At 41.5% G+C, this 23,137-nt stretch overlaps 1 protein-coding gene across 1 annotated transcript in view; it reads left to right on the plus strand.

Moving 5' to 3' along the window:
* luzp2 (leucine zipper protein 2) overlaps positions 1-23,137 on the plus strand; it is a 402,509-nt gene that overhangs the window by 181,214 nt on the left and 198,158 nt on the right. Inside the window, exon 3 of the mRNA XM_087996289.1 lies at positions 12,541-12,611. Coding sequence (XP_087852415.1) covers positions 12,541-12,611 — 71 coding nt within the window. The remainder of the gene's footprint in view (positions 1-12,540; positions 12,612-23,137) is intronic.

Consider the following 23,137-nt stretch of genomic DNA (forward strand, 5'->3'; position numbering starts at 1 on the left):
GTTATAAATTTACAAAATTGGGAGGTATGGATAGAATGGATAGTCCAAGTTTTATCCCAGGGTAGAAATATCAGTAACTAGTGATCAAAGGTTTGAGGTAAAAGGGGGAGAGTTTAAAGGACATGAGAGGCAAGTTCTTTTTTACACAGAGTGTGGTAAGTGCCTGGAATGTGCTGCCAGAAGGGGTGTGGAGGTGGAAACAATAGCAATGTTTAAGAGTTATCTTAAGGTACACAAATCAACAGGGAATAGAGGGATATGGACTGTGTGGAGGCAAAAAGCTTTTAGTTCAGAAAGGAATCATGCTGGTGGGCTGAAGGGCCTGTTTCTGTGCTGTACTGTTCTTTTTTTTTCTCTGTCCCTACTTCTGAGCCAGGAGGCCTGGTTCAGGTCCCACCTGCTCCAGAGGTATGTAATAACATTTCATAGTCATCAAGTCCTACAGCATGGTCCAACCTGGTCCATGCAACCAAAATGTCTGTCCACATTGACCCCACTTCCCTGTACTTGGCCCATTTCATTCTAAAACTTTCCTATCCATGTATTTGTCCAAATGCCTTTTAAATGTTTTTAATGTACCCTTCTCAACCACTTCTGCTGGCAGCTCATTCCATATGCATACCATCCTCTGTGTAAATAAAGTTGCCCCTCAGGTTCCCTCTTATTCTTTCCCCTCTAAGCATAAACTGATGCTCTCCAGTCCTCGATTCTCCAGCCCTGGGAAAAAAGACTGAGTGCATTCACCTTGTTCATACCTCTCATGACCTTATACACTTCTATAAGATGTCCACTCAGTCTCCTATGCTCTAAAGAAAAAAGTCCCAACTTGTCCAACCTCCCCCTATAACTCAGACCTTGAATCCAGGCAACTTCCTTGTAAATTTCACACTTGTTCCAGTTTAATAACATCCTTCCTATAGTAAGGTGACCAAAACTGAACACAATACATCGTGTGGCGTCACCAACATCCTGTACAACTGCAACATAACTTCCCAACTTTTATACTCAGTGCCCCGACTGATGAAGGCCAGTGTGCCAAAAGCCTTCATTGTCCTGTCTACCTGTGACTCCACGTTCAAAGAACTGTGAACCTGAACTCCAAGGTCCCTCTGTTCTCCTTAAGGCCCTATCATTCACCATGAAACTCCTACCTTGATTTGATTTTCCAAAACGCAAGACCTCCCACTTGACTACATTAAACTTCATTTGCCATTTCTCAGCCCACGTCCCCCAGCTGATCAATTTCTGATAACTTTCCACACTGTCCACAATGCCACCTATTTTAGTGTCATCTGCAAACTTACTGATCATGCCATGTACAAATCATTGCTATAGATAACAAACAGCAGTGGGCCCAGCACTGATCCCTGAGGCACTCCACTAGTCACAGACCTCCTATCCAACAAGCATCCTTCCACTGTTAACCCTCTGCTTCCTACCATCATTTTGTATCCAATTTGCCACCTCCCCTGATCTAACCTTCCAGCACAGCCTACCATCTGTGGACGAAACGTCGATTTTGCCTGTCCTCGGATGCTGCCTGAATTGCTGTGCTCTTCCAGCACCACTGATCCAGAATCTGGTTTCCAGCATCTGCAGTCATTGTTTTTACCAGGTTGATGCCTACCCCAATGACGAAGATGAGGATGATTACATTGTTGTAAATCCTCAACTCAACACCGGTCAGGTTGCAAATTCTGAGTCAACTGAGTGTGTTTACTCCGATTCTAATTCTGAGTAGCTGGCATTGACAATACCTGTACCACTTGAAGTTACTATGGAAAACCCACCTTCTCAAACTTGCCCCTTGCCAAAAGGGTGGTGACCGTCAGGTTAAGTCACCACCAATTATCTCCTTCTAATGAGAGAGCAGTCCTGTGGTCCTCTGGTATTATACCTGTACCTTGTGAATTGGAATAAGTTGACCCTTTTCAAGTTTCAACATGTTGTGTTAAAGATATAAAGGCTCGCAGTGTTCACAAGATCGCTTGAGTGGTTTCCCCACGTTTTGATGAGGGCAAGTTGTGAGTCCTATTGCTGTGCAGGCAAAGTCAGAAAGGTCTGAAGAAGACACACCAGACTCAAATCATTAATTCCATTTCTTTGTCTACAGGTACTGCCAGACTTGCTGAGTTTCTTAGCTACTTCTTTTAAACTTGTTCTTTTTGAACAACAGTACAGTCCAAATGTAGTCTGGATGTACTTTACAACATCGTTGTTGTGTCCATTTAAATCCATTAATCTCAAACTCAGAACATGATTCCTTCCCCATGCCTGTACACCGCTGAATTATATTGACTGATGAGCTCTATAATGTCTGTGTAATTAGGAACTCTGAGCTCAATTGATTCAGGATTCACAAAAATGTCCAAGTTCACTTCAATTAGGATCCCATCAGTGGCCAAAGGGTAAAATTTAAATTATATTTCATGGCTTTCCTATGTCTGGACAATTATATAGATCGGAGTTGGGCATGGGGAACCTGCAGCATGCATGTTGTAATGGAAATTGAAGATAGAAAAATACTTAATCTAACCCCTGCTCCACAAACCCGAGACTTCCAAACTCCCCTTCCCTCTGCTCAACCAGATATCTCCTGCACGGACTGACCTGTCCCAAACACTCCTATGCTTACCAGATCACCTTGCTACCTCATGCCATTACCAAACATCTTACCCACTTGTCACTGTAACCACTATCCACTTGGCAGCCTCTCCATTTGGTATCCTATGTGCTGACATGCTGCCTCGTACTCATCTGACACCTGCCCACCTGAGCAGCCCACTTGCCTGGCACCTTTCTCCCACCAATTTGGTACTCTGCCCCTGACCCACCTGACAACCCAGTCCCCTGGCATCCTACCCTCTTGGCACCCTTGCCTCACATTTACCTTACATACTTACTCTTCCACAGGAGTTCTCTTTGATGCTGAATCTTTAATTAACAGAATTTGGCAGCTGATTACAGTAAGAAAGAGGGCATATAGTCAGAGCTGTACAGCACAGATACAGATCCTTTGGTCCAACTTATCCATGGCAACCAAATATCCTGAATTAATCTGGTCCCATTTGCCAATATTTGACCCATACCCCTCTAAACCCTTCCTATTCATATACCTCTTAAATGTCATAATTATACCAGCCTCCCCACCATCTCCGTGAATAGTGTTCTACATTATGAAGGACCTGTGAGAATGGAATCTCAGCATTTCTGAAGGACCTCCGATCAGAATGTCCTGTCAGCAATGCAGAGTTCTTTCACTGCATTTTAAAAAAAGGGGCGAAGTATCAATCTCCACGTGATTGCCACTCATTGGAAAATGTGGCACATTCTGTGTCTCTGTAACCGTATATAATACATTATGTGCTTCACAAGAAATTCTGTGTTGTGAGTGATAGCTATGCCTTCAATGTTTGCCAGCGCATTGTGAGAGATACTTGCTGCCTGTACCTGTTTCTGTTTGGAGGATTCTTCTTTGGTGATTTACTGCCAATAACACTTCTTGTAATTCTTGACTTTGAGACATACTTGGATAAAGTAGTGAAGAATGAATCGGAATAGCTTCTGGTAGAAGATGTTTAATGTGCCAAAGTGGCATTCGAACCCAGGTCCCTAGAATGCTACCTAAATCTCTACATTAATCATCCAATGATGATACTGCTCGGCCATCGCCTCCAGACTAGTCGTCCAATACAGATCTACATAAATTATTTGGAGGAAATTGTGGCTGGTTGAATTAGTAAGTTTGCGAATGATGCAGAGGTTGGTGGAGTTGCAGATAGTGAGGGGGATTGTCAGAGGATACAGCAGAATATAGATCAGTTGGAGGCATGGGCAGAAAAATGGCAGATGGAGTTTAATTCAGACAAATGTGCGGCGATGCATTTTGGAAGGTCAAGAACAGGTGGAAATTATACAGTGAATGGCAGAGCTGTTGGGAGTATTGATATGTAAAGGGATCTGGGTGCGCTGGTCCATAGGTCATTGAAGGTAGCAGTGCAGGTAGATAAGATAGTTAAAGATGGCCTATGCCATGTTTGCCTTCATTGGAAGGGGCATTGAGTATAAGGATAGACAAGTTATGCTGCAGCTTTATAGAACTTTAGTTAGGCCACACATGGAATATTGTGTACAGTTCTGGTCACCACACTACTAGAAGGATGTGGATGCTTTGGAGAGGGTACAGAAAAGGTTTACCAGGGATGTTCTCTGCTATGGGGGATTTTAACTATGAAGAAAGGTTGGATAGACTGGTTTTGTTTTTACTGGAAAGCGAGAGGTTGAGGGGTGACCTGATAGAAATTTATAAGATTGTGAATGACACTGACAGAGTGGAAAGCATGAGGTTATTTCCTAGGGTAGAGGGGTCAATAGACAATAGGTGCAGGAGTAGGCCATTCTGCCCTTCGAGCCTGCACCACCATTCAATATGATCATGGCTGATCATCCTTAATCAGTATCCTGTTCCTTCCTTATTTCCATAATCCTTGATTCCACTATCCTTGAGAGCTCTATCCAACTCTTTCTTGAATGAATCCAGAGACTGGGCCTCCACTGCCCTCTGGGGCAGACAATTCCACACAGCCACCATTCTCTGGGTGAAGAAGTTTCTCCTCATATCTGTCCTAAATGGTCTACCCCGTATTTTTAAGTTGTGTCCTCTGGTTCGGCACTCACCCATCAGCGGAAACATGTTTCCTGCCTCCAGAGTGTCCAATCCTTTAATAATCTTACATGTCTCAATCAGATCCCCTCTCAGTCTTCTAAACTCAAGGGTATACAAGCCTAGTCGCTCCAGTCTTTCAGCATAAGGTAGTCCCGCCATTCCAGGAATTGACCTCATGAACCTACGCTGCACTCCCTCAATAGCCAGAATGTCTTTCCTCAAATTTGGAAACCAGAACTGCACACAATACTCCAGGTGTGGTCTCACTAGGGCCTTGTACAGCTGCAGAAGAACTTCTTTGCTTCTATACTCAATCCCTCTTGTTATGAAGGCCAGCATGCTATTAGCCGCCTTCACTACCTGCTGTACCTGCATGCTCGCCTTCATTGACTGGTGTACAAGAACACCCAGATCACTTTGTACTGCCCCTTTACCTAAATTGATTCCATTTAGGTAGTAATCTGCCTTTCTGTTCTTGCCGCCAAAGTGAATAACCATACAGTTATCCACATTAAACTGCATCAGCCATGCATTTGACCACTCGCCTAACCTGTCCAGGTCACCCTGTAATCTTCTAACATCCTCCTCACATTTCACCCTGCCACCCAGCTTAGAATCATCAGCAAATTTGCTAATGTTATTACCAATACCATCTTCTATATCATTAATATATATTGTAAAAAGCTGCGGTCCCAGCACTGATCCCTGCGGTACCCCACTGGTCACTGCCTGCCATTCCGAAATGGAGCCGCTTATCACTACTCTTTGATTCCTGTCAGCCAACCAACTTTCAATCCAAGTTAGTACTTTGCGCCCTAATTTTGCTCACTAACCTCCTATGTGGGACTTTATCAAAAGCTTTCTGAAAGTCCAGGTACACTACATCTACTGGATCTCCCTCATCCATCTTCAGAGTTACATCCTCAAATATTCCAGAAGATTAGTCAAGCATGATTTCCCCTTCATAAATCCATGCTGACTCTGACCTATCCTGTTACTACTATCCAGATGTGTCGTAATTTCATCCTTTATAATAGACTCCAGCATCTTTCCCACCACTGAGGTCAGACTAACTGGTCTATAATTTCCTGCTTTCTCTCTCCCACCTTTCTTAAAAAGTGGTACAACATTAGCCACCCTCCAATCCACAGGAACTGATCCCGAATCTATCGAACTCTGGAAAATAATCACCAACGCATCCACGATTTCTCGAGCCACCTCCTTCAGTACCCTCGGATGTAGACCATCAGGCCCCGGGGACTTATCAGCCTTCAGACCTAACAGTCTCTCCAACACCAATTCCTGGCAAATATAAATTCCCTTAAGTTCAGGTCCTTCAGCCACTGTTACCTCAGGGAGATTGCTTGTGTCTTCCCCAGTGAACACAGATCTGAAGTACCAATTCAATTCTTCTGCCATTTCTTTGTTCCCCGTAATATATTCCCCTGTTTCTGTCTTCAAGGGCCCAATTTTAGTCTTAACCATTTTTTTGCCTTTCACATACCTAAAAAAGCTTTTACTATCCTCCTTTATATTTTTGGCCAGTTTACCTTCCTACCTCATTTTTCCTCTGCATATTTCCTTCTTAGTAATCCTCTGTTGTTCTTTAAAAGCTTCCCAGTACTCTGTTTTCCCACTTATCTTTGCTATGTTATACTTTTTCTCTTTTAACTTTATATGTTTCTTTCCTCGTCAGCCACGGCCATCCGTGCCTCCTCCTAGGATCTTTCTTCCTTTTTGGAATGAACTAATCCTGCATCTTCTGCATTATACACAGAAATAACTGCCATTGTTCCTCTACTGTCATCCCTACTAAGGTATTGCACCATTGAACTTTGGCCAGCTCCTCCCTCATAGCTCCATAGTTCCCTTTATTCAACTGAAATATTGTCACTTCTGATTGTACCCTCTCCCTCTCAAATTGCAGATTGAAGCTTATTGTATTATGGTCACTACTTCCCAATAGCTCCTTCACTTCGAGGTCCCTGATCAATTCTGGTTCATTGCACAATACCAGATCCAGAGTTGCTTTCTCCCTGGTATGCTCCAGCACCAGCTGTTCTAAGAATCCATCTCGGAGGCACTCCACAAAGTCTCTTTCTTGAGGTCCAATACAATCCTGATTCTCCCAGTCTACCTGCATGTTGAAATCCCCCATAACAACTGTAGTAACATCTTTGCGACAGGCCAATTTCAGCTCCTGATTCAACTTCCATCCGGCATCCAGACTACTGTTTGGGGGCCTGTAGATAACTCCCAAGAGGGTCTTTTTACCCTTAGAATTTCTCAGCTCTATCCCCACTGACTCCACGTCCCCTGATTCTAGGTCCTTCCACGCAAGGGACTGAATATCATCCCTTACCAACATGGCCACCCCACCCCCTCTGCCCGTCAGTCTGTCCTTACGATAGCACGTGTATCCTTGAATATTCATTTCCCAGGCCCTGTCCACTTGAAGCCACGTCTCAGTTATCCCCACAATATCGTATCTGCCAATTTTCAAAAGAGCCTCAAGCTCATCCATCTTATGTCTAATGCTTCGTGCATTCATATATAGTATTTTAAATTTGTTACTGCCCTCACCCTTCCCATCAACTCCTATTTCACTCAACCTTATAGCCTGATCCCTTTTTGAGTTTTCTGTTTCATTGATACAGTTGTCTTTCTTGACTTCCCTTGTTCAATTACAAAGATTCAAGGTGTGGGGGTTGGGGGTGGAGGTGGTGGTGATGGTGGCAGTGGAGTTTAGAAGAGATATATGTGAGGCACGTTTTTCACATAAAGACTACTATCGTCCTGATTTTAATGAAAATCCAATAGAATTTAAATTATGCACCTATCAGGGAGCAACTCATGATGAGAAGGCTGCCAGAGGAGATGGCAGAAGCAGACACAATAGCAGATTTCAAGAAACATCTGGATAAGTCCACGAATAAGAAGGGAGTAGAAGGATACAGATCTTGTAAGTGAAGACAGCTTTAGTGTGGGAGGGCGGAATGTGTCAGCGCAGTCTTGGAGGGCCGAAGGGCCTCTTACTGTGCTGTATTGTTCTTTGTTGTTCTTTGTGTAATGCTAGTCGGCCAACATCTCCCCAGTTCAGTCAAAGATATTGCTGCTTATGTTCCTCACTGTGAGAATGCTTCAGGGACTTAGCTACAGGCAAGTAGAGAAGCTTAGCAGAGAGAAGCAGAAATGGTGAACAAGCTGGTACAAGGAATGTTACTTAAATTGAAGCTTCAGAAAACATGACCAAATTCAATCTGAGCATTCTTCCAAAATGAATAACATAGTAAAATCCAAAAGCCTGAAATGAAACTATTTTGTAATGTTGGTTGCCAGTGGATTGAGGCAAGCCAATTGTATGTTGGCCATCAAACTAATCTTTTTCAGTTTTGTTTGAACCAATATTACAAAAAACTGAATTTGTGATAAACTCTGGGCTGTGAAATGAAAACCGAAGCAACCATTGTCTCATTTATTTCTTCTTCCAGTGATGTGATGGTTTCTATATAACCCTTTGGACATATTCTGAAAAAGAGTGCCATTAAAGCTGTTTGCTACACCTGCTCTTAGCTCCATTGTCTTTCCAAATTTTCCAACATCATTTTCTGTCAGTTGTGTATAATGGATTGAACTTAATTCTGACCATAAGAAATAGGGATAGGAGGAGGCTGTTAATCCCCTCAATTATGTTCGACCATTGAATGGGATCAAGGCTGATCTTAAATACCTTCCATCCACTTTCCTGCTCTTTTCCCCATAACCCTAGATTCCTTGACTGATCAAGAACCTATTTATCTCAGCCTTAAATATACACAAAGACTCCTTCCCACAGAGGGCTATGGGGATCAAGTTCTGAATTAGGTTTTATTGTAACGGAATGCTATTCTACATAAACATTACTATCGCACTCTGACATATCTCCCTATTGTTATAATAATGCAATGGTCCTTTTCAGACTATTATACTCCAGATTTTGCTGAAAATCCAAAATAATTTAAATTATGCACCTATCAGTGAGCAACTCATGATGAGAAAGTGCTATCCTGTGAGTTGTGAATCACTGCAAATTCCTGGTTGATGTGCTTCACTCCTCAGTCAGTTTATAGATTTTTATGAAATTGCAGCATGTCACAATATTTGCTCAATAAACACAAAGCAGAAAGATAAGTCCAGCAAGTAATAATGTAAGGACCTTTTTTTATCGATGTGATAATTAAGAATGTGGCCAAGTAACACCTCTTGCCCAGAAAAGAAACAAAGTTTAGTTGGAGTCTTATTTTGTTGGGTTATGAATTGCTTTTGGATATGTTAAAAGTGTTACTTTGACAAAAATATTACTTTACCCTTTCTCTTTTGTAAACCTGATTGAGTCCACTGCTCCCTTGTGCGCCTTTATCATCAGTCCATCCTCAGCTTAATTTCTGATCTATTCAGCACCTTGAAGGACAGACTTGTGGCTTGTTCCACTGTTCACTGGAGACCCAGATATCCTGTTGCCCTCACTGAATCATTACCAGTTCACAATTACAGAAACTACGTGGGCAAAAAGAAATATGTATCAATAGGACATGCTGTAGTAAAATCTATGACTTTGTGTTGCAAACGGAATGGGTGTTACCTTGGAAGTTGTATCTCTGACCAGTAACTAGAATTATATCATTAGATGCACAGACTTACTTTAGAAAAAAACCAACAGCTTAAGCTAGCGACAGTCAAAAGCCTTTAAGCAGGAACAAATTCTCAAGGAAAACATGAAGCAGAATCATTGTAACTTGATTTTAATTTTCAACACAAGTAAAATACTGAAAACTGAGTGCAATTTTGCTTTTTATTTGTTTCAGCATTGAAAGCCTAGCGGTAAACCATTTAGCTGGGTAATATCAAAGTGGTCTCATGTCAGTCAGTACACTTCGGAATACTCTCTCTAAAAGGATTTCAATCATTATGAGAGAGGAAATATATGAATAATTTATTATTAAATGTCTTGGTTCTTTCTGACGCTCCTAAGCGTAGCTATTGTTGCTTGGGTGTGTAAGCAGTCTGGAGGGACTTGAGTATTACTTTCGCAAAGAGATTTCTTTTATGTAATGCTTCTATTTCATCAACAAAGTGATAATGATTACTTTTTATTGCACTACTTGCCAAACGCTATTTTCAACAGTTACTAAAGGAGCTGACATGTTTATCATTTTTGGCATTTAAGTGTTTATTTGCACATATCAGTCAGCCATGGGTTTTAAATAATGCATTTATCAAAAATAAATTGCAAATAGAACTCCGTACTCAATTAGCTGCATCTTACACACTCCAGTGGGAGGCATGCAGGTTTGGCAATTGGAGGGGGGAAACCAGGTGAATATCCTATGTTCTGAGGAAGGATCACTGGACCTGAAACATTAACTCTGATTTCTCTTCACAGATGCTGCCAGGCCTGCTGAGCTTTTCTAGCAATTTGTTTTTGTTTCACTTTCTAATGTCCTATGTATTTGACGCCATCTATTTGGATTTTAGTTTTGCTTTTGATAAGATCCCACAAAGCAAATTGCTCATCAAATTAAAAATCCATTGAATCCAAAGTTGGATCCATAATTGACTCCAAGGCAAGAAACAAACTATAATGTATTACCTTTATTTCGATGGCTGGAAGGTTACTTCCAGTGAGAGTCCAAGGGCTCAATACTCAATCACTGATTTGAGGCATATACACATCATTGCTGAAATGATGTGGAGGTGCCAGTGTTGGACTAGGGTGGGCAAAGTTAAAAATCACACGACGCTAGGTTATAGTCCAACAGCTCTATTAGATAGTACAAGCTTTTGGAGAGCTGTTCCTACCTGACGCTGGTGTCAGTGTGATTTTCATCATTACCGAAGAGTGACGCCAGATAAAGGTGTGGGGGGGGGAAGGAAACCTCCTAAGTGTGAAGTTAGAGGAAAATTGAGATTTTTTTTTTGAGCAGTTGGTATTTCAACTCCAGTAATTTTGAAAAAGCATCAATTTCTAAACCAGCACAGGAAGAGTTAACAATTTATCAGCACAGGAGAGGGAGCTGATTTGTAAATGGTGAGGAGTTTCTATTTGCTTCAATTTTTTCAGTTTATAATTAATAGTGCAAGAGTAAGATTAAAGTAAGAAAAAATAACTATAGTTAAGCTCATTAAAGTGACTTAAGTGCACAAGGTTAAGGTTTAACAGGAAGGTCAGCCAAGTTGAGTTCCTGTCTTGTGGCATATGGGGAGACATGGACGCTGCCCCGATCTAGCCCCATATGCATGAAGTGTCGCTAGTTCCAAAACCTTGAGCTCTGGATATCAGATCTCAAACATAGAATGTAGAACATAGAATGGAACTGGCCCTTCAGCCCTTTCTGAGGTGCCAGCCTTTTAACCTACTCTATCCTGTGAAATATCCTGACCTCAGTGAAGCATCAAGACAAAAAGCTTGTACAGAATGTGTCTTTTTCTTAGCAATAGGTTGTAGGGTGACAAGTCGGGAGCCTTTGGACTGCGGGGATTTGATACCTACAATAGCATTTGTCCAATCTGTGGGGGGAAAATAAAAGAGTGCATTGTGGAAAACCAAGTATCCCAACTTAGTCAATGCTTTGTCAAAAGAACAGCAAATGATACAGAAAATAAATTCATTAAAATAAATGAGATATACATGAAAAGACAATATGCTGTAAAGGGCAATTTCTAAAGAGGGTGCAGGTGCAGAAAATGTGTGTGCAAGAGGACTTAATCACTGTAGGAGAGGTTGAGAGCATGGGTAATAAAGCATACAATGTCCTCAGCTTCGTCAATAGGGGCCTCTTGTACAAGTGTTTAACCTTTATAAGAACAGTGATTTGTCGTCCACTGGAGTATTACATCCAGTACTGTGCAGCTCACTTCAGGATGGATGTGAAGGCATTAGACAGGATGTTGAAAAGATCCACAGAATGTTTTTAGGGATGAGGCGCTTCAGTTATATTAGCAGATGAGAGAAATAATAACCGTATCCCTTGGCGATGGAAAGGTCACAATCCTGAGAGGGCAGGACAGAATCGACGAGCCAAACTGTTCCCGTTGGTGTAAGGGTCAAAAATCATCGGGCATGGATTTAATGTGATTGGCAAAGAGGCAATAGCAGCATGAGAAGAAATTGGACTCCACTGCTTGAGGCTGTGATGGGGGCAGATTCAATCGAAAAATTTGTTTATTATCTGAAAGTAAACAATGGATCAAATTATTGGATAAGACTGGAAGTTATCCCGATTTGAATTACTTCTTTGATCATGCAGCATAAACCCAATAGGCCTTCTCCTGTGCGGTAACAGGGTTCAAATCATCTTATATTCATAAAGAATACTGCAGAAGCCTTTTAATCAAACCATAACTCTCTAATGACAGTATTTTTTATTTGATTGTGCTATTCACAGAGTATATTCTGAGCCTTTATTCTACTTTCAAATGATCCTTCGATGCATGTTATATTCACAAGTGAATTGTGTTTTTAAAAATAAAGCTCTTTAGTTTTAAAATGGAGCCATTGTTTGATGTCAAATGTTTTGTTTTAAAACAATGAAATGAAGTGAAAGTCCCTGAAGACGGAGATGAGTCTAACCTAAGGGTCATGGTGCCTCTGACAAAGGGGTAAAGTTGAGAAGGTGGGAATTTCATGGCAAACTCAACTTGTACATGGATTAAACTGGCACTAGTTGGCATCACTCTGTGTTGCAAACCAGCTGTCACCATGACACAATAATCTATTTGTTAATCCTCATTGTACAGATGTTAACATTCTTAATGCTGAAATAACTCAGTTGTGATTTTTCATTGCTAAAGTCCTTTCTCATTGTGCTATTTTTACTTCCACAAATCTCTACCAGAACTTGAAAACTGATGAGGCAGTTGCTAAAAATGATGTGCAGAAACTTTTGGAGATCAGCCAGAAACAAACGTGAGCTTTTTTTTTGTCTTTCACGACTATGTTATTTAACAATACATTTTTGTAACTAATGCAGTTAAATGTATTGGTACACTTTTTTTAACTTATCGTGGTATCTTTGGTGTGATTTGATGTATGCTCAAAGACCACTGAGCAAACCTATGTTGGAAGTGGCATTAGTCATGGAAGATTTCAATGAGTCTTGACTAGCCATAAAGTAATCTTTTGAGTCTGTTGACGTGATCATTTGCCCTGGTAGACTTGCCAATCCTTTCTTTGAAAAGTTTTGAAAATATATTCTGCTTTATGTGTAGACATTCTCAGACTGAATTCTGATTAATTCTGTTTCCTTTTACTTTTTGGCACAGCCCATTAGTACAATCACCAGAACAAAAAGGACATTTTATCCTATTGGATTGATCTCTTATTCCCGAAATACTTAAGAATATTTTGTCGTAACACTGAAAACATTATAACTAAATTGAATTCAGCTTCCATGTCTCAACTGAAGTTAACAAATGTGTCTTTATGCCACTTTATTGTTAAGCCATTTCCTTTTTGGCCTCAGGCCCCCAGTTACATAAACTGATGAATAAATAAACCTCTTTGTATATAACTGTGAGCAGCATGAAAATGTGATGTTTGATATTGTACGTACATTTATCTCATTATGCAGAATCTGTAAATGAATCAATCTAACAGGAATTGATGCAACGTTAGGACACTGAACACTCCATCTGGACCTTTCCTTTGGATTTCTAACATCATATCGCAATAATTTCAATTGCAATATTTGTTTGTGTATATGTTGGGTCTTTGTCAAGGGCCCACAAGAATTTCTCCCTTGCAACCTTTCTTCTTTAATGGTTTAAATGTTGTAGATGTCTTTTCTTCAACCTGCTCAGAGATGTTATGTGATGCCTCTGAAGCAAATGGGACTTGAACCTGAAACTTCTGGCCCAGAGTAGGGACAGTACCACCATGCCTCAAGTGCCCCTGAATTATTTCAACGCAGCTAGTGCTTAGACATTTTAAAGCGAGTTGTTTAGACATGCTATGACTCCAATCTGGAGCATACAGGACTTGAACCTGGGGTGTTCTCGCCCAGAAGTAGGGACATTACCATTGCACCCTTCTAAATGTTATATCTTGATGTTTAGACAGCATTTAACACATAAGGCTGGAGAAGCCGAAACAGATGTGTCAATAACATTTTATTCTTCTGGACCAAGTGAATATAATATTAAGAGATGCAGCACACTGTTTTGGCTCCATCCTTACAAACATAGGAGGAAATGGAATAAACTATGTGACTGTACAAGCAAGTCAAGATACTAACGGTTGATATTCTGTCTCAATGGCACATTCCACCTGCTCCCCATGTATATTAATTTCCCCATAAGATCACAAATCTGCCTTTGTCCGCCCTCATATAACTAATGGAGAAGGTGGAGTATAGATTTTCAAAGGTTCACAAGGCTTTTAATCAAGCAATTTCTCTCTTTCTCAGCCTTAGTGCAGGCAGTGAGAGTGAGGGGAGAAAAACCTCTATCTACTTCACAGGGCTCCTTCTGAATCTCGTATGCTTTGACAGTGTTTCCCCCCCAAGTCTCTGCTAATTCCTGGAATTACAAGATCCATTTACTCAGCCTCTCCTTAAAATATAAACCTCTCCTCTCAAGAACCAAACTAGTTGAATTTCCCTACCTTCTCCAATGGCAGATGTTTCTTTCATTAGAGATGCTGACCAAAACTATCTAAAGTATTTTGATGCTCTAACCAAGTTCCATTTAAATTATGGCAAGATGTCCTTGCTGTTGTCTTTTTGCAATAACGATTGGTGTACTATTTTCCTTCAGAATTGCTTGCTGTTTCTGCATGTTAACTTTTTGAACTTCTATTTTACAACATCCAGGCCCTTTTGAGCATTAAATTCTACAAGTTTCTGTTTTTTAAAAAGGCATTTGACCTTTCATTCTTACTGTCACACGTACTCACATGTTCGTCTGTCACCTTGTTGCCCACTCAACTTGTCTATATTTCTTTATGGACTTTTTGTATCACCTTCCGACCTGCGTTTTCACCTAGCTTTGTATCATCAGCAAGCTTGGATGCATTGCCTTGTCTCATCTATCTTATTAATATAGATCATAAATAGCTGAGGTTCCAGCTTTGAGGATGCATAATATTACCAATTGTAGCGCGCTAACTTAAAAACATCCTGTGATGTTATCCCAACTCTGCTTTCTGTCCCTTAACCAATCCTCCATTTGTGCAAATAAATTATCCCAAACCCCAAGTCTTGTCTTGTCTTATGACATAGAGGCGAACCTTTTCTGTTAATGAAACCAATTACCCAGACAAGCTCGCCTTGTAATCTGTTAAAATACGAATGACAAAGAACACCTAAGTTCCACTATTTAAAGAAAATAACATCAATTTATTTTCTTAGTCTAAAAGTGGACATTAAACAAAAAATTACTATTCGCAAACCTAAGCCCCCTTTCTCTTAACTGCTTCCTCTCTGACTCAAGCTGTATCACAATATGATGCTCCATAAGACACTTATTAAAATTACATTCGCTTAATCCAGCTGCTAATCTCCCTGGGTCATCGTCCTTCTTTTTACTACAAGTATGTCTCACATGAAAAGGTACTTTTGATAGTGTTTTCTAATTTCTTTGAGAGTGAACTGTTAGATGGGCAATTAGTGCACCAGCAGTTTCTCTCTCCACGGCCATTGCTCTCTGACCAATTTTCAAAATATCCGGATTCTTATACACCCCCAACATCCGATCAAATCATTGTTTAAATGTTGGCAAAGTAATAAATTCAAATTTAATTTGGATTTTAGTATCATGGGGCATAATTTAAAATGGTTAAATTCAATTTGTGGTCAAAACAGCAACCAAAACTTATCTCCATTTCACAGCCAAAGTTGCATGTTTTCAATTTTCTAGTACACTCTGGGACTATTTTCTAATCATGTGCGGATGTGCTTATAATCTCTGTTCAGAACACCATTCTCTCTCTTAAAGGTACAGTATATGCCTTCAACTTCATAACACTTACAAGTGAGATTTTATCAAATACCTTTTGGAAATCTCAGTGCATTACATGTACTGGTTTCCCTTCATCTACTCTAATCATCAAAAAAAAAATCCTCAAAAAAAACTGCAAGAAGTTAGTGAAACTGGATTTCTCTACATACCAGAAAAACATAGTGCTCCAAATGAACTCTGTGTGTAGTAAACCTTTCTATCATTCTACAAAACCAAATTGACCCTTCTGATCAGACAATGATTGATTTTCAAAATCAATTGTTCAAGTTTTCTGAGTCATAGATTCCATCTTTGTTTTGATGACTGTCCTCAAAGCTAAACATCCCGCAGTTCCCGGTTTTATCTCTCTCTCTCCTTCCTTGAATAAACATTTTACACTTTGTAATTTTCAATCCTTTGGGATCATTCTAGAATATAGGGAATTTTGGAAAATCATAGCCATTGCTCCCATTGTTGAGCTGGACACTACTGCGACAACACAGGAACACAATTGCACGCTATCCTCTTTGGAAACTGAAATGGAGGTACTGGTGAATGGGATGGTAGTGGGGAGCCCATTCTCTCCCTGGTGAACCAGCAGAGGAAGCCAAGGAATAGCTTGCCTGGGACACTGTTAGTGACCTAGGTCAATGTTGTCACCAGGGTCAGATGGAATGGGCACCAAATGCCGGAAAATTCAAAGATCTTTTGCACTCCACCTCAGTAAGTGCCATCATGCCCTTTCGCTCTTCTACTTCACGCTTATTCTAACATTGCCACTGCACACGTCATGGATATTGTCCTTTACTCATCCATGGGAGATATTCATCTCTGGCTGGCCAGTATTTATTGCTTTCCCCATTTGCCTTGAGAAGGCGGTGGTTTCTATTTGTTGTGCTCAGTGGAAGAATGAGAAGGATTCTCATTGAAATGCACAAAGCTCTGACAGGGCTGGACAGAGTGGTGCAGGCATGATGATGATTCCCCTGGGGTTTCAAAACAAGGGGTCATGGTCTTAGAATGCATGTGTAGGCCATTTTGCACTGAGATAAGGAGACATTTCTTCACTCAGTCTGGTGAACCTGTGGAATTCTGTACAATCAAAGGCTGTGGAAGCCAAGTCTCTCGATATACTTTCAGAAATAAACAGATTTCCAAGGCTAAAAGTATCGAGGGGTATGGAGAGAGAATGAGAGCATGACATTGATTTGGATGATTATCATGACTGGCAGAGCAAACTCAATGGACTGAAAGATCTATGCCTGTTCCAATTTTCTGTGTCAGTGAATTGTCATAATTTCCACAAATATATTAGCAGCTTAGTTAACCTTTATTTCTGAAATATAATTTGTTTTTTTTATCGTGAAGAGGGATACAACATATTTGTTTCATGGGAAATGAGAAGGTGGTACATTCTCTTGATTCTCTTTTTTTAATATGTTCGTAAAAGCTCTGATAGTCTGTTTTTATATTCCTGGTTAGTTTATTTTAATATTCTATTTATTTTCCATTTTATCAGCTTTCTGATTGCATTTGCTGATACCTACAATTCTCCCTATCCTCAGGGCTATGGGCCAATTGTTCATTTTTCATTTTATTATAAGTGTCTTTTAATCTAATACTATTCATAACTTCCCTAGTAAGCCACAGACGAAGTTTCTTATGGAGGTTTGACTTTTTAATAAAAACATATTTTCAGTGAAAATTTGAAATAATTTCTTTAACTTCTTCCCATTATTTATTCACTGCTAAACCTTTCAATCTATTTGCCTGATCAACTGTAAATAACTTTCCTCCTGTTTTGAGATTAAGATTCTAGATATAAACTCCAAATATTTCACTCTTAAGACTAATCAGGAGTTTGTAGTGATTGTAACAAGGTTGGCCACTGGGGTGTCATTGAATAAGAGTTCCCTGATGGGACCAGATTAACAATCCCAATCAGGGAGCCCTGGCTGATTAAAACAAAAAGGATGAATATCAGGGATACTTACTCTGGTGCCTGACTCTGTCTGAGGCAGTATTATAGTCAAGGACTGTTCGTGTATAAATAAAGGATGACTTGGTGCCTGGCTACTAGCCTTTGTAGAGTTATTTCAGTGAGAACAAGAGTAAAGCATCATGCTGAATAAACTTGTTCACAACATTAATCTTTGAGTTGAAATAAACATTTTCCCGCACTATGCCTTTGTTTGTGAAGTTTGACTTGGTTGACTTGCTGTTGAGGATAATGTCTTTGAGGAGAAAGTGAGGTCTGCAGATGCTGGAGATCAGAGCTGAAAATGTGTTGCTGGAAAAGCGCAGCAGGTCAGGCAGCATCCAGGGAACAAGAGAATCGACATTTCGGGCATAAGCCCTTCTTCAGGAGCCCTCCGGAAGAAGGGCTTATGCCCGAAACGTCGATTCTCCTGTTCCCTGGATGCTGCCTGACCTGCTGCGCTTTTCCAGCAACACATTTTCAGTGTTGAGGATAATGCCAAGTACGTGGAAAATGTGCATTACCTTTTCCAGGCAAACAACATGGTGGCAGAGAAAAAATGAATAATTCTCTTGTGGAATTGTTGTTGTTACTGTCATTAGGAGCATGACTCTCCCTGAGGCACCACATAATAAGACCTTTTCAAGAATTGACTGACAGAGTAAGGAACATTGCAACTCCAAACATTCTCTAACTTTCACTTGGCAATTCGGGAGCCAGGGGAATATTAAATTAGATTCTCTACAGTGTGGAAACAGGCCCTTCAGCCCAACAAGTCCACAGCAACCCTCCGAAGAGATACCCACCCAGACCCATTTTCCTCTGACGAAAACACTTAACACTATGGGCAACTTAGAATGGCCAAATCACCTGACCTGCACATCTTTGGACTGTGGGAGGAAACCCACACAGGCACAGGGAGAATGTGCAAACTCCACACATTCAGTCACCCAAGGCTGGGATTGAACCTGGGTCCCTAGTGCTGTGAGGCAGCAGTGCTAACCACTGAGCCACCTCTCTGTTTGTTTATGCATTGAGGTTTTTGACCAGGTCAAGGACAACTGGCAGTAGTCTATGAATTTGGTTTAGTCTTTAATAAGATGCATAGAGAATGTCTGGTATGTGAGTGCAATGATTTGACTATTCAAAAATGCCTGCTAGCTGAAGCTCTGCTGGACTTAGTCAGTTGTACCACCTGTTTAATCATTACAGAATGCAGCAAGTGGAGCATATGAGTTGCAGGGTGTTCCAATGGAAGTGGTCACGCTCTCCAGTCTGACTGAGCTTGGAGAACACCACTTAAGACAATTGCATAGCTTCACTCAGGACATATCCTGGTCAGAGAAACTCTAGCCAGCCCATAGCAAAACCCCAAAACCAATTGACTAAACAATTAGAATTTTCTTCAGGATCCTAGCCGGCAAGCCGTTGAAGTTGTTGCTGGTGTTGGAAATGGTCTCATAGATAAACCCAGCTTTCAATGAAGTAACGGAACAACTACCACCCTCTGAGGTGTTGGCACACCATGATCCCAAGAAAGGTCTGGTCAGGACGTGCATTGCCACCCCACTCAGCACAGGGTGGTATTAGCTCATAGGTGACCAAATGAAGAGGAACACACAATAGCTTATGTGTCCAGGACTTTGGCTAACACAAAGCGTAAGTACGCCCAGATGGAGAAAGAAGAATTGGTGATCATATTTGAAATTGGGGAAATCCACTTATATCTTTATGGGTGAAAATTCGTGAAAATCAAAGATCACAAGCCTCTACTTGGCATGCTGAAAGAGGACAAGTCAGTACCACCAATAGCACACAATCAGCAGTGTGTTCTAATATTTCTAGTTATAATTGTAAGCTAGACCAATGACCAAGAGGCCAAGTAGCGAATGCAGGTGCATTGAACTGCCTCCCATTGACAGACCCACCACTGGTGGTTTCCCCACTAGAAGAGTTTGTAATGATATTCAATTTTGTGGACACTGTCCCAGTCACAGGTAATGATATCAGACTTTGGACACACAGGTTCAATCTTTTCCAAACTGCAACCCCTGATATTGATGGGGGAAACCCAAAGGGATGTTACAACTACAATTGAAACCATTTTGGACCTGGAGAGACCAGCTTACAATAGAGAACAGCATATTATGGGGAGAAGGGTGATTGTCCCGAGCAAAGGTTACCATCAAATATTGGTTCAACTTCACAATAATTCATCGACAAAAGATTTGTTTTCAGAAAATTAATTTTCTGCAAAGAAATCCATTTTTTTCTTTTCCTGGTGTCTACTGGGGTTATTTGGAGGGTTAAGAATTTATACTATTTTTAACCCGATGTGTCTGTTGGGTAGATCCTTCTGCCTAACTCATCTATGTTGACCAGGTTACCCAAACTAAACTAGTCCTGCCAACCTGCTTTTGACCCATATCCCTCTGAACCTTTCCTATTATTTGAGGAAAGACATTCTGGCTATTGAGGGAGTGCAGCATAGGTTCACGATGTCAATTTCTGGAATGGCGGGATTACCTTACACTGAAAGACTGAAGCGACTGGGCTTGTATACCCTTGAGTTTAGAAGACTGAGAGGGGATCTGATTGAGATGTATAAGATTATGAAAGGATTGGACACTCTGGAGGCAGGCAACATGTTTCCGCTGATGGGTGAGTGCCGAACCAGAGGACACAGCTTAAAAATACGGGGTAGACCATTTAGGACAGAGATGAGGAGAAACTTCTTCACCCAGAGAGTGGTGACTGTGTGGAATGCTCTGCCCCAGAGGGCAGTGGAGGCCCAGTCTCTGGATTCATTTAAGAAAGAGTTGGATAGAGCTCTCAAGGATAGTGGAATCAAGGGTTATGGAGATAAGGCAGGAACAGGATACTGATTAAGAATGATCAGCCATGATCATGTTGAATGGCGGTGCAGGCTCGAAGGGCTGAATGGCCTACTCCTGCACCTATTGTCTATTCATGTGTCTGTGCAAATGTCTTTTAACTGTTGTAACTGTATCTGCATCTACCACTGCCTCTTAATCAATGATTTAAAGACTTTAAATTATGGCAATGGCAGTTGATCCTGGTGCTGCATATAGAAACAATGGAAATGGAAGGATCTGAGCAGTTATTGACGTGGAGTTGGTGTTACTTTGTTGACCTGAGAGTCTGCGGGACTCTATTCCTGAAAAGATGGTCGAAGCGGCCACCTTGGATATTTGTAAGGCAGAGATAGAGAGAATTCTGCAAAATCGGGGTGAAAGATCAGCAGGGTTAGGAGGGAATGTGGATTTGAGGTTGCAATCTGATCAGCACAATGATCTCTGCGTTAAGCACTATTGCAACTCGTCAGATACTGAAACAGATCATGCCCAAAAGAAACACGACCTGAACAATGTCCAGGCAAATAACGTGTGCCACGCAAATGCCAGGTGATGACCACTTTCAACAAGGCAGAATCTATCCATTGACACCTTGATATTCATTAAGATCACAATAACTGAATCGCTCTATCAACTGGAGTTACTGTTGACCAGAAATTGAACTGGACAAGTAATATAAATGCTGTGGTAACAATATCAGGTCAGAGGGTCAGAACCTTGCGCTGAGTGACTCCCCAAAGTGTGATGGAATCCTCCCCACTTGCCTGGATGGGTGCAGCCCCAACAACACTCAAGAAGCTTAATACCATCCAGGACAAAGCAGCCCACTTGTTGACACCACACCCATAAACATCCATTCCTTCCAGCATCGACACTCCGTGGCTGCAGTGTGTAACACGATAACTATGAGAAACATTGCAGAAATTCACCAAGGTTTCTTAGACAACATCTTCAAAACTATGATCAATGCTATCTCGAAGGACAAGGGCAGCAGATACAAGGGAACAACACAACCTGCAAGTTCCCCTCCAAGGCATTCACCATCCTGACTTGGAAGTATATATCACTGTTCCTTCACTGTCACGGCAATAGTGAAGGAATTCCTTCCCTCATGGCATTGTGCTTCTACCTGCACCAAATGGATTGCAAGGGGTCAAGAAGGCAGCTCACCACCCCCTTCTCAAGGGTAAACTAGAGGCGGTCGATTCATGCTGCATTAGTCAATGACATGCACATCCCAAATGTGGAGTAAAGAACTCATGAACTTATTGAATGATGGAGCAGATTTAAGGGGCTGGATGGCCTACTTCTGACCCTTGCTTGCATGGTTAATCCTGACAGGAGCCTCGTTAGAGAAGGATTTGAAAGAGTTGGGGTTGGGGTGGACAGCACTGCAACTTCTGACAGGGTTGTCTCAGTCAGGGTGGTAGTGCCCAGTTGGCAAATCTGAAGAGAACCTGAGATATGCAGCAGCAATTGTTTGGGCTTGCCTGGAGCAAATGGATGATGGGGAAGTGGCAGAAGAATGCAGAGGGGAGGAAAATGGGCATTTACCAACATTAAACTCAGTTATGGAGGGTGTAGATTAGCTGAGTTGTCTGGACAGCTGGTTTGTGATGCTCAACGACACCAACCATTTGGGTTCCGTTCCCACATCAGCTGAGGTCAACAAGAAGGTCACACTTTCTCAACCTTGCCCCTTGCCTGAGGCGTAGTAACCCTCATGAATTGAATAATTTATGGTCAATAAGTACAGTGAAAAGTGTAATATGTCTCCTTCAGCAACATTTTGAATTACAGAAAGCATTAAGATATTACTAAAGACGGAATTCCCTTTCCTCCCTCCTTGTGCTCCACTGGATATTGGCTACAGTGGGGTCTCCACAATGGGCTTCAGGCTCTCACTGTAATGGGCTCTGGACCAACAAAGGCCCCACATCGCTCACATAGAATTCCTGCAGTTTGGAAGCAGACCATTCAGCCTATCTCGTCCATACCAGCCTACCCCTGTAACCCTTCATTTTCAATGGTCATCCTGCCTAGCCAGCACACCATTGAACACTATGGTAAATTTAGCATGACCAATTCACCTAACCTGCACATCTTTGGACTGTGGGAGGAAACTAGAAAACCCGGAGGAAACCCACACAGACACGGGGAAAATGTGCAAACTCCACACAGACAGTCGCCAGAGGCTGGAATCGGACCCGGGTCCCTGGTGCTGTGAAGCAGTACGGTGAGGCGGTCCTACCACCCCATCACCACTTCCATCACCCTCCAGTGTCGCACACTGGCCCTACATCCCCATTGCCACTCCCATCGCTGTGAGGAGGACAGATTTCAGGCTGAGCGCATCACCACAGCTGAAGTCTGACATCCCTCATGAAAGGGCAGCCCTAAGGGCCTCTGGGAGTATGGCAACTTAACCGTTTATTCTGTGGATGGTGACCAACATGGGGAGTAGATGTCCTGCGGTTACCATTTTGCCCAGGGCCACATAAGGCGTGATATGTGCACGCTGTAATGTTTGAACAGCAGGAAATCTTGCAATTATCACAATGCCCAGTGCCTTCTCTTGTATCTGCATGTCCACAGGGAGAATGAGTGTTTGCTGCAGTGAACAAGTCAGTTACCTGCTTTATA

Source organism: Chiloscyllium plagiosum, unplaced genomic scaffold (genome assembly GCF_037043375.1).
Source record: "Chiloscyllium plagiosum isolate Xiang-an unplaced genomic scaffold, Cpla_swu_hap1 HiC_scaffold_18, whole genome shotgun sequence".
In the NCBI taxonomy this organism is placed as follows: domain Eukaryota; kingdom Metazoa; phylum Chordata; class Chondrichthyes; order Orectolobiformes; family Hemiscylliidae; genus Chiloscyllium; species Chiloscyllium plagiosum.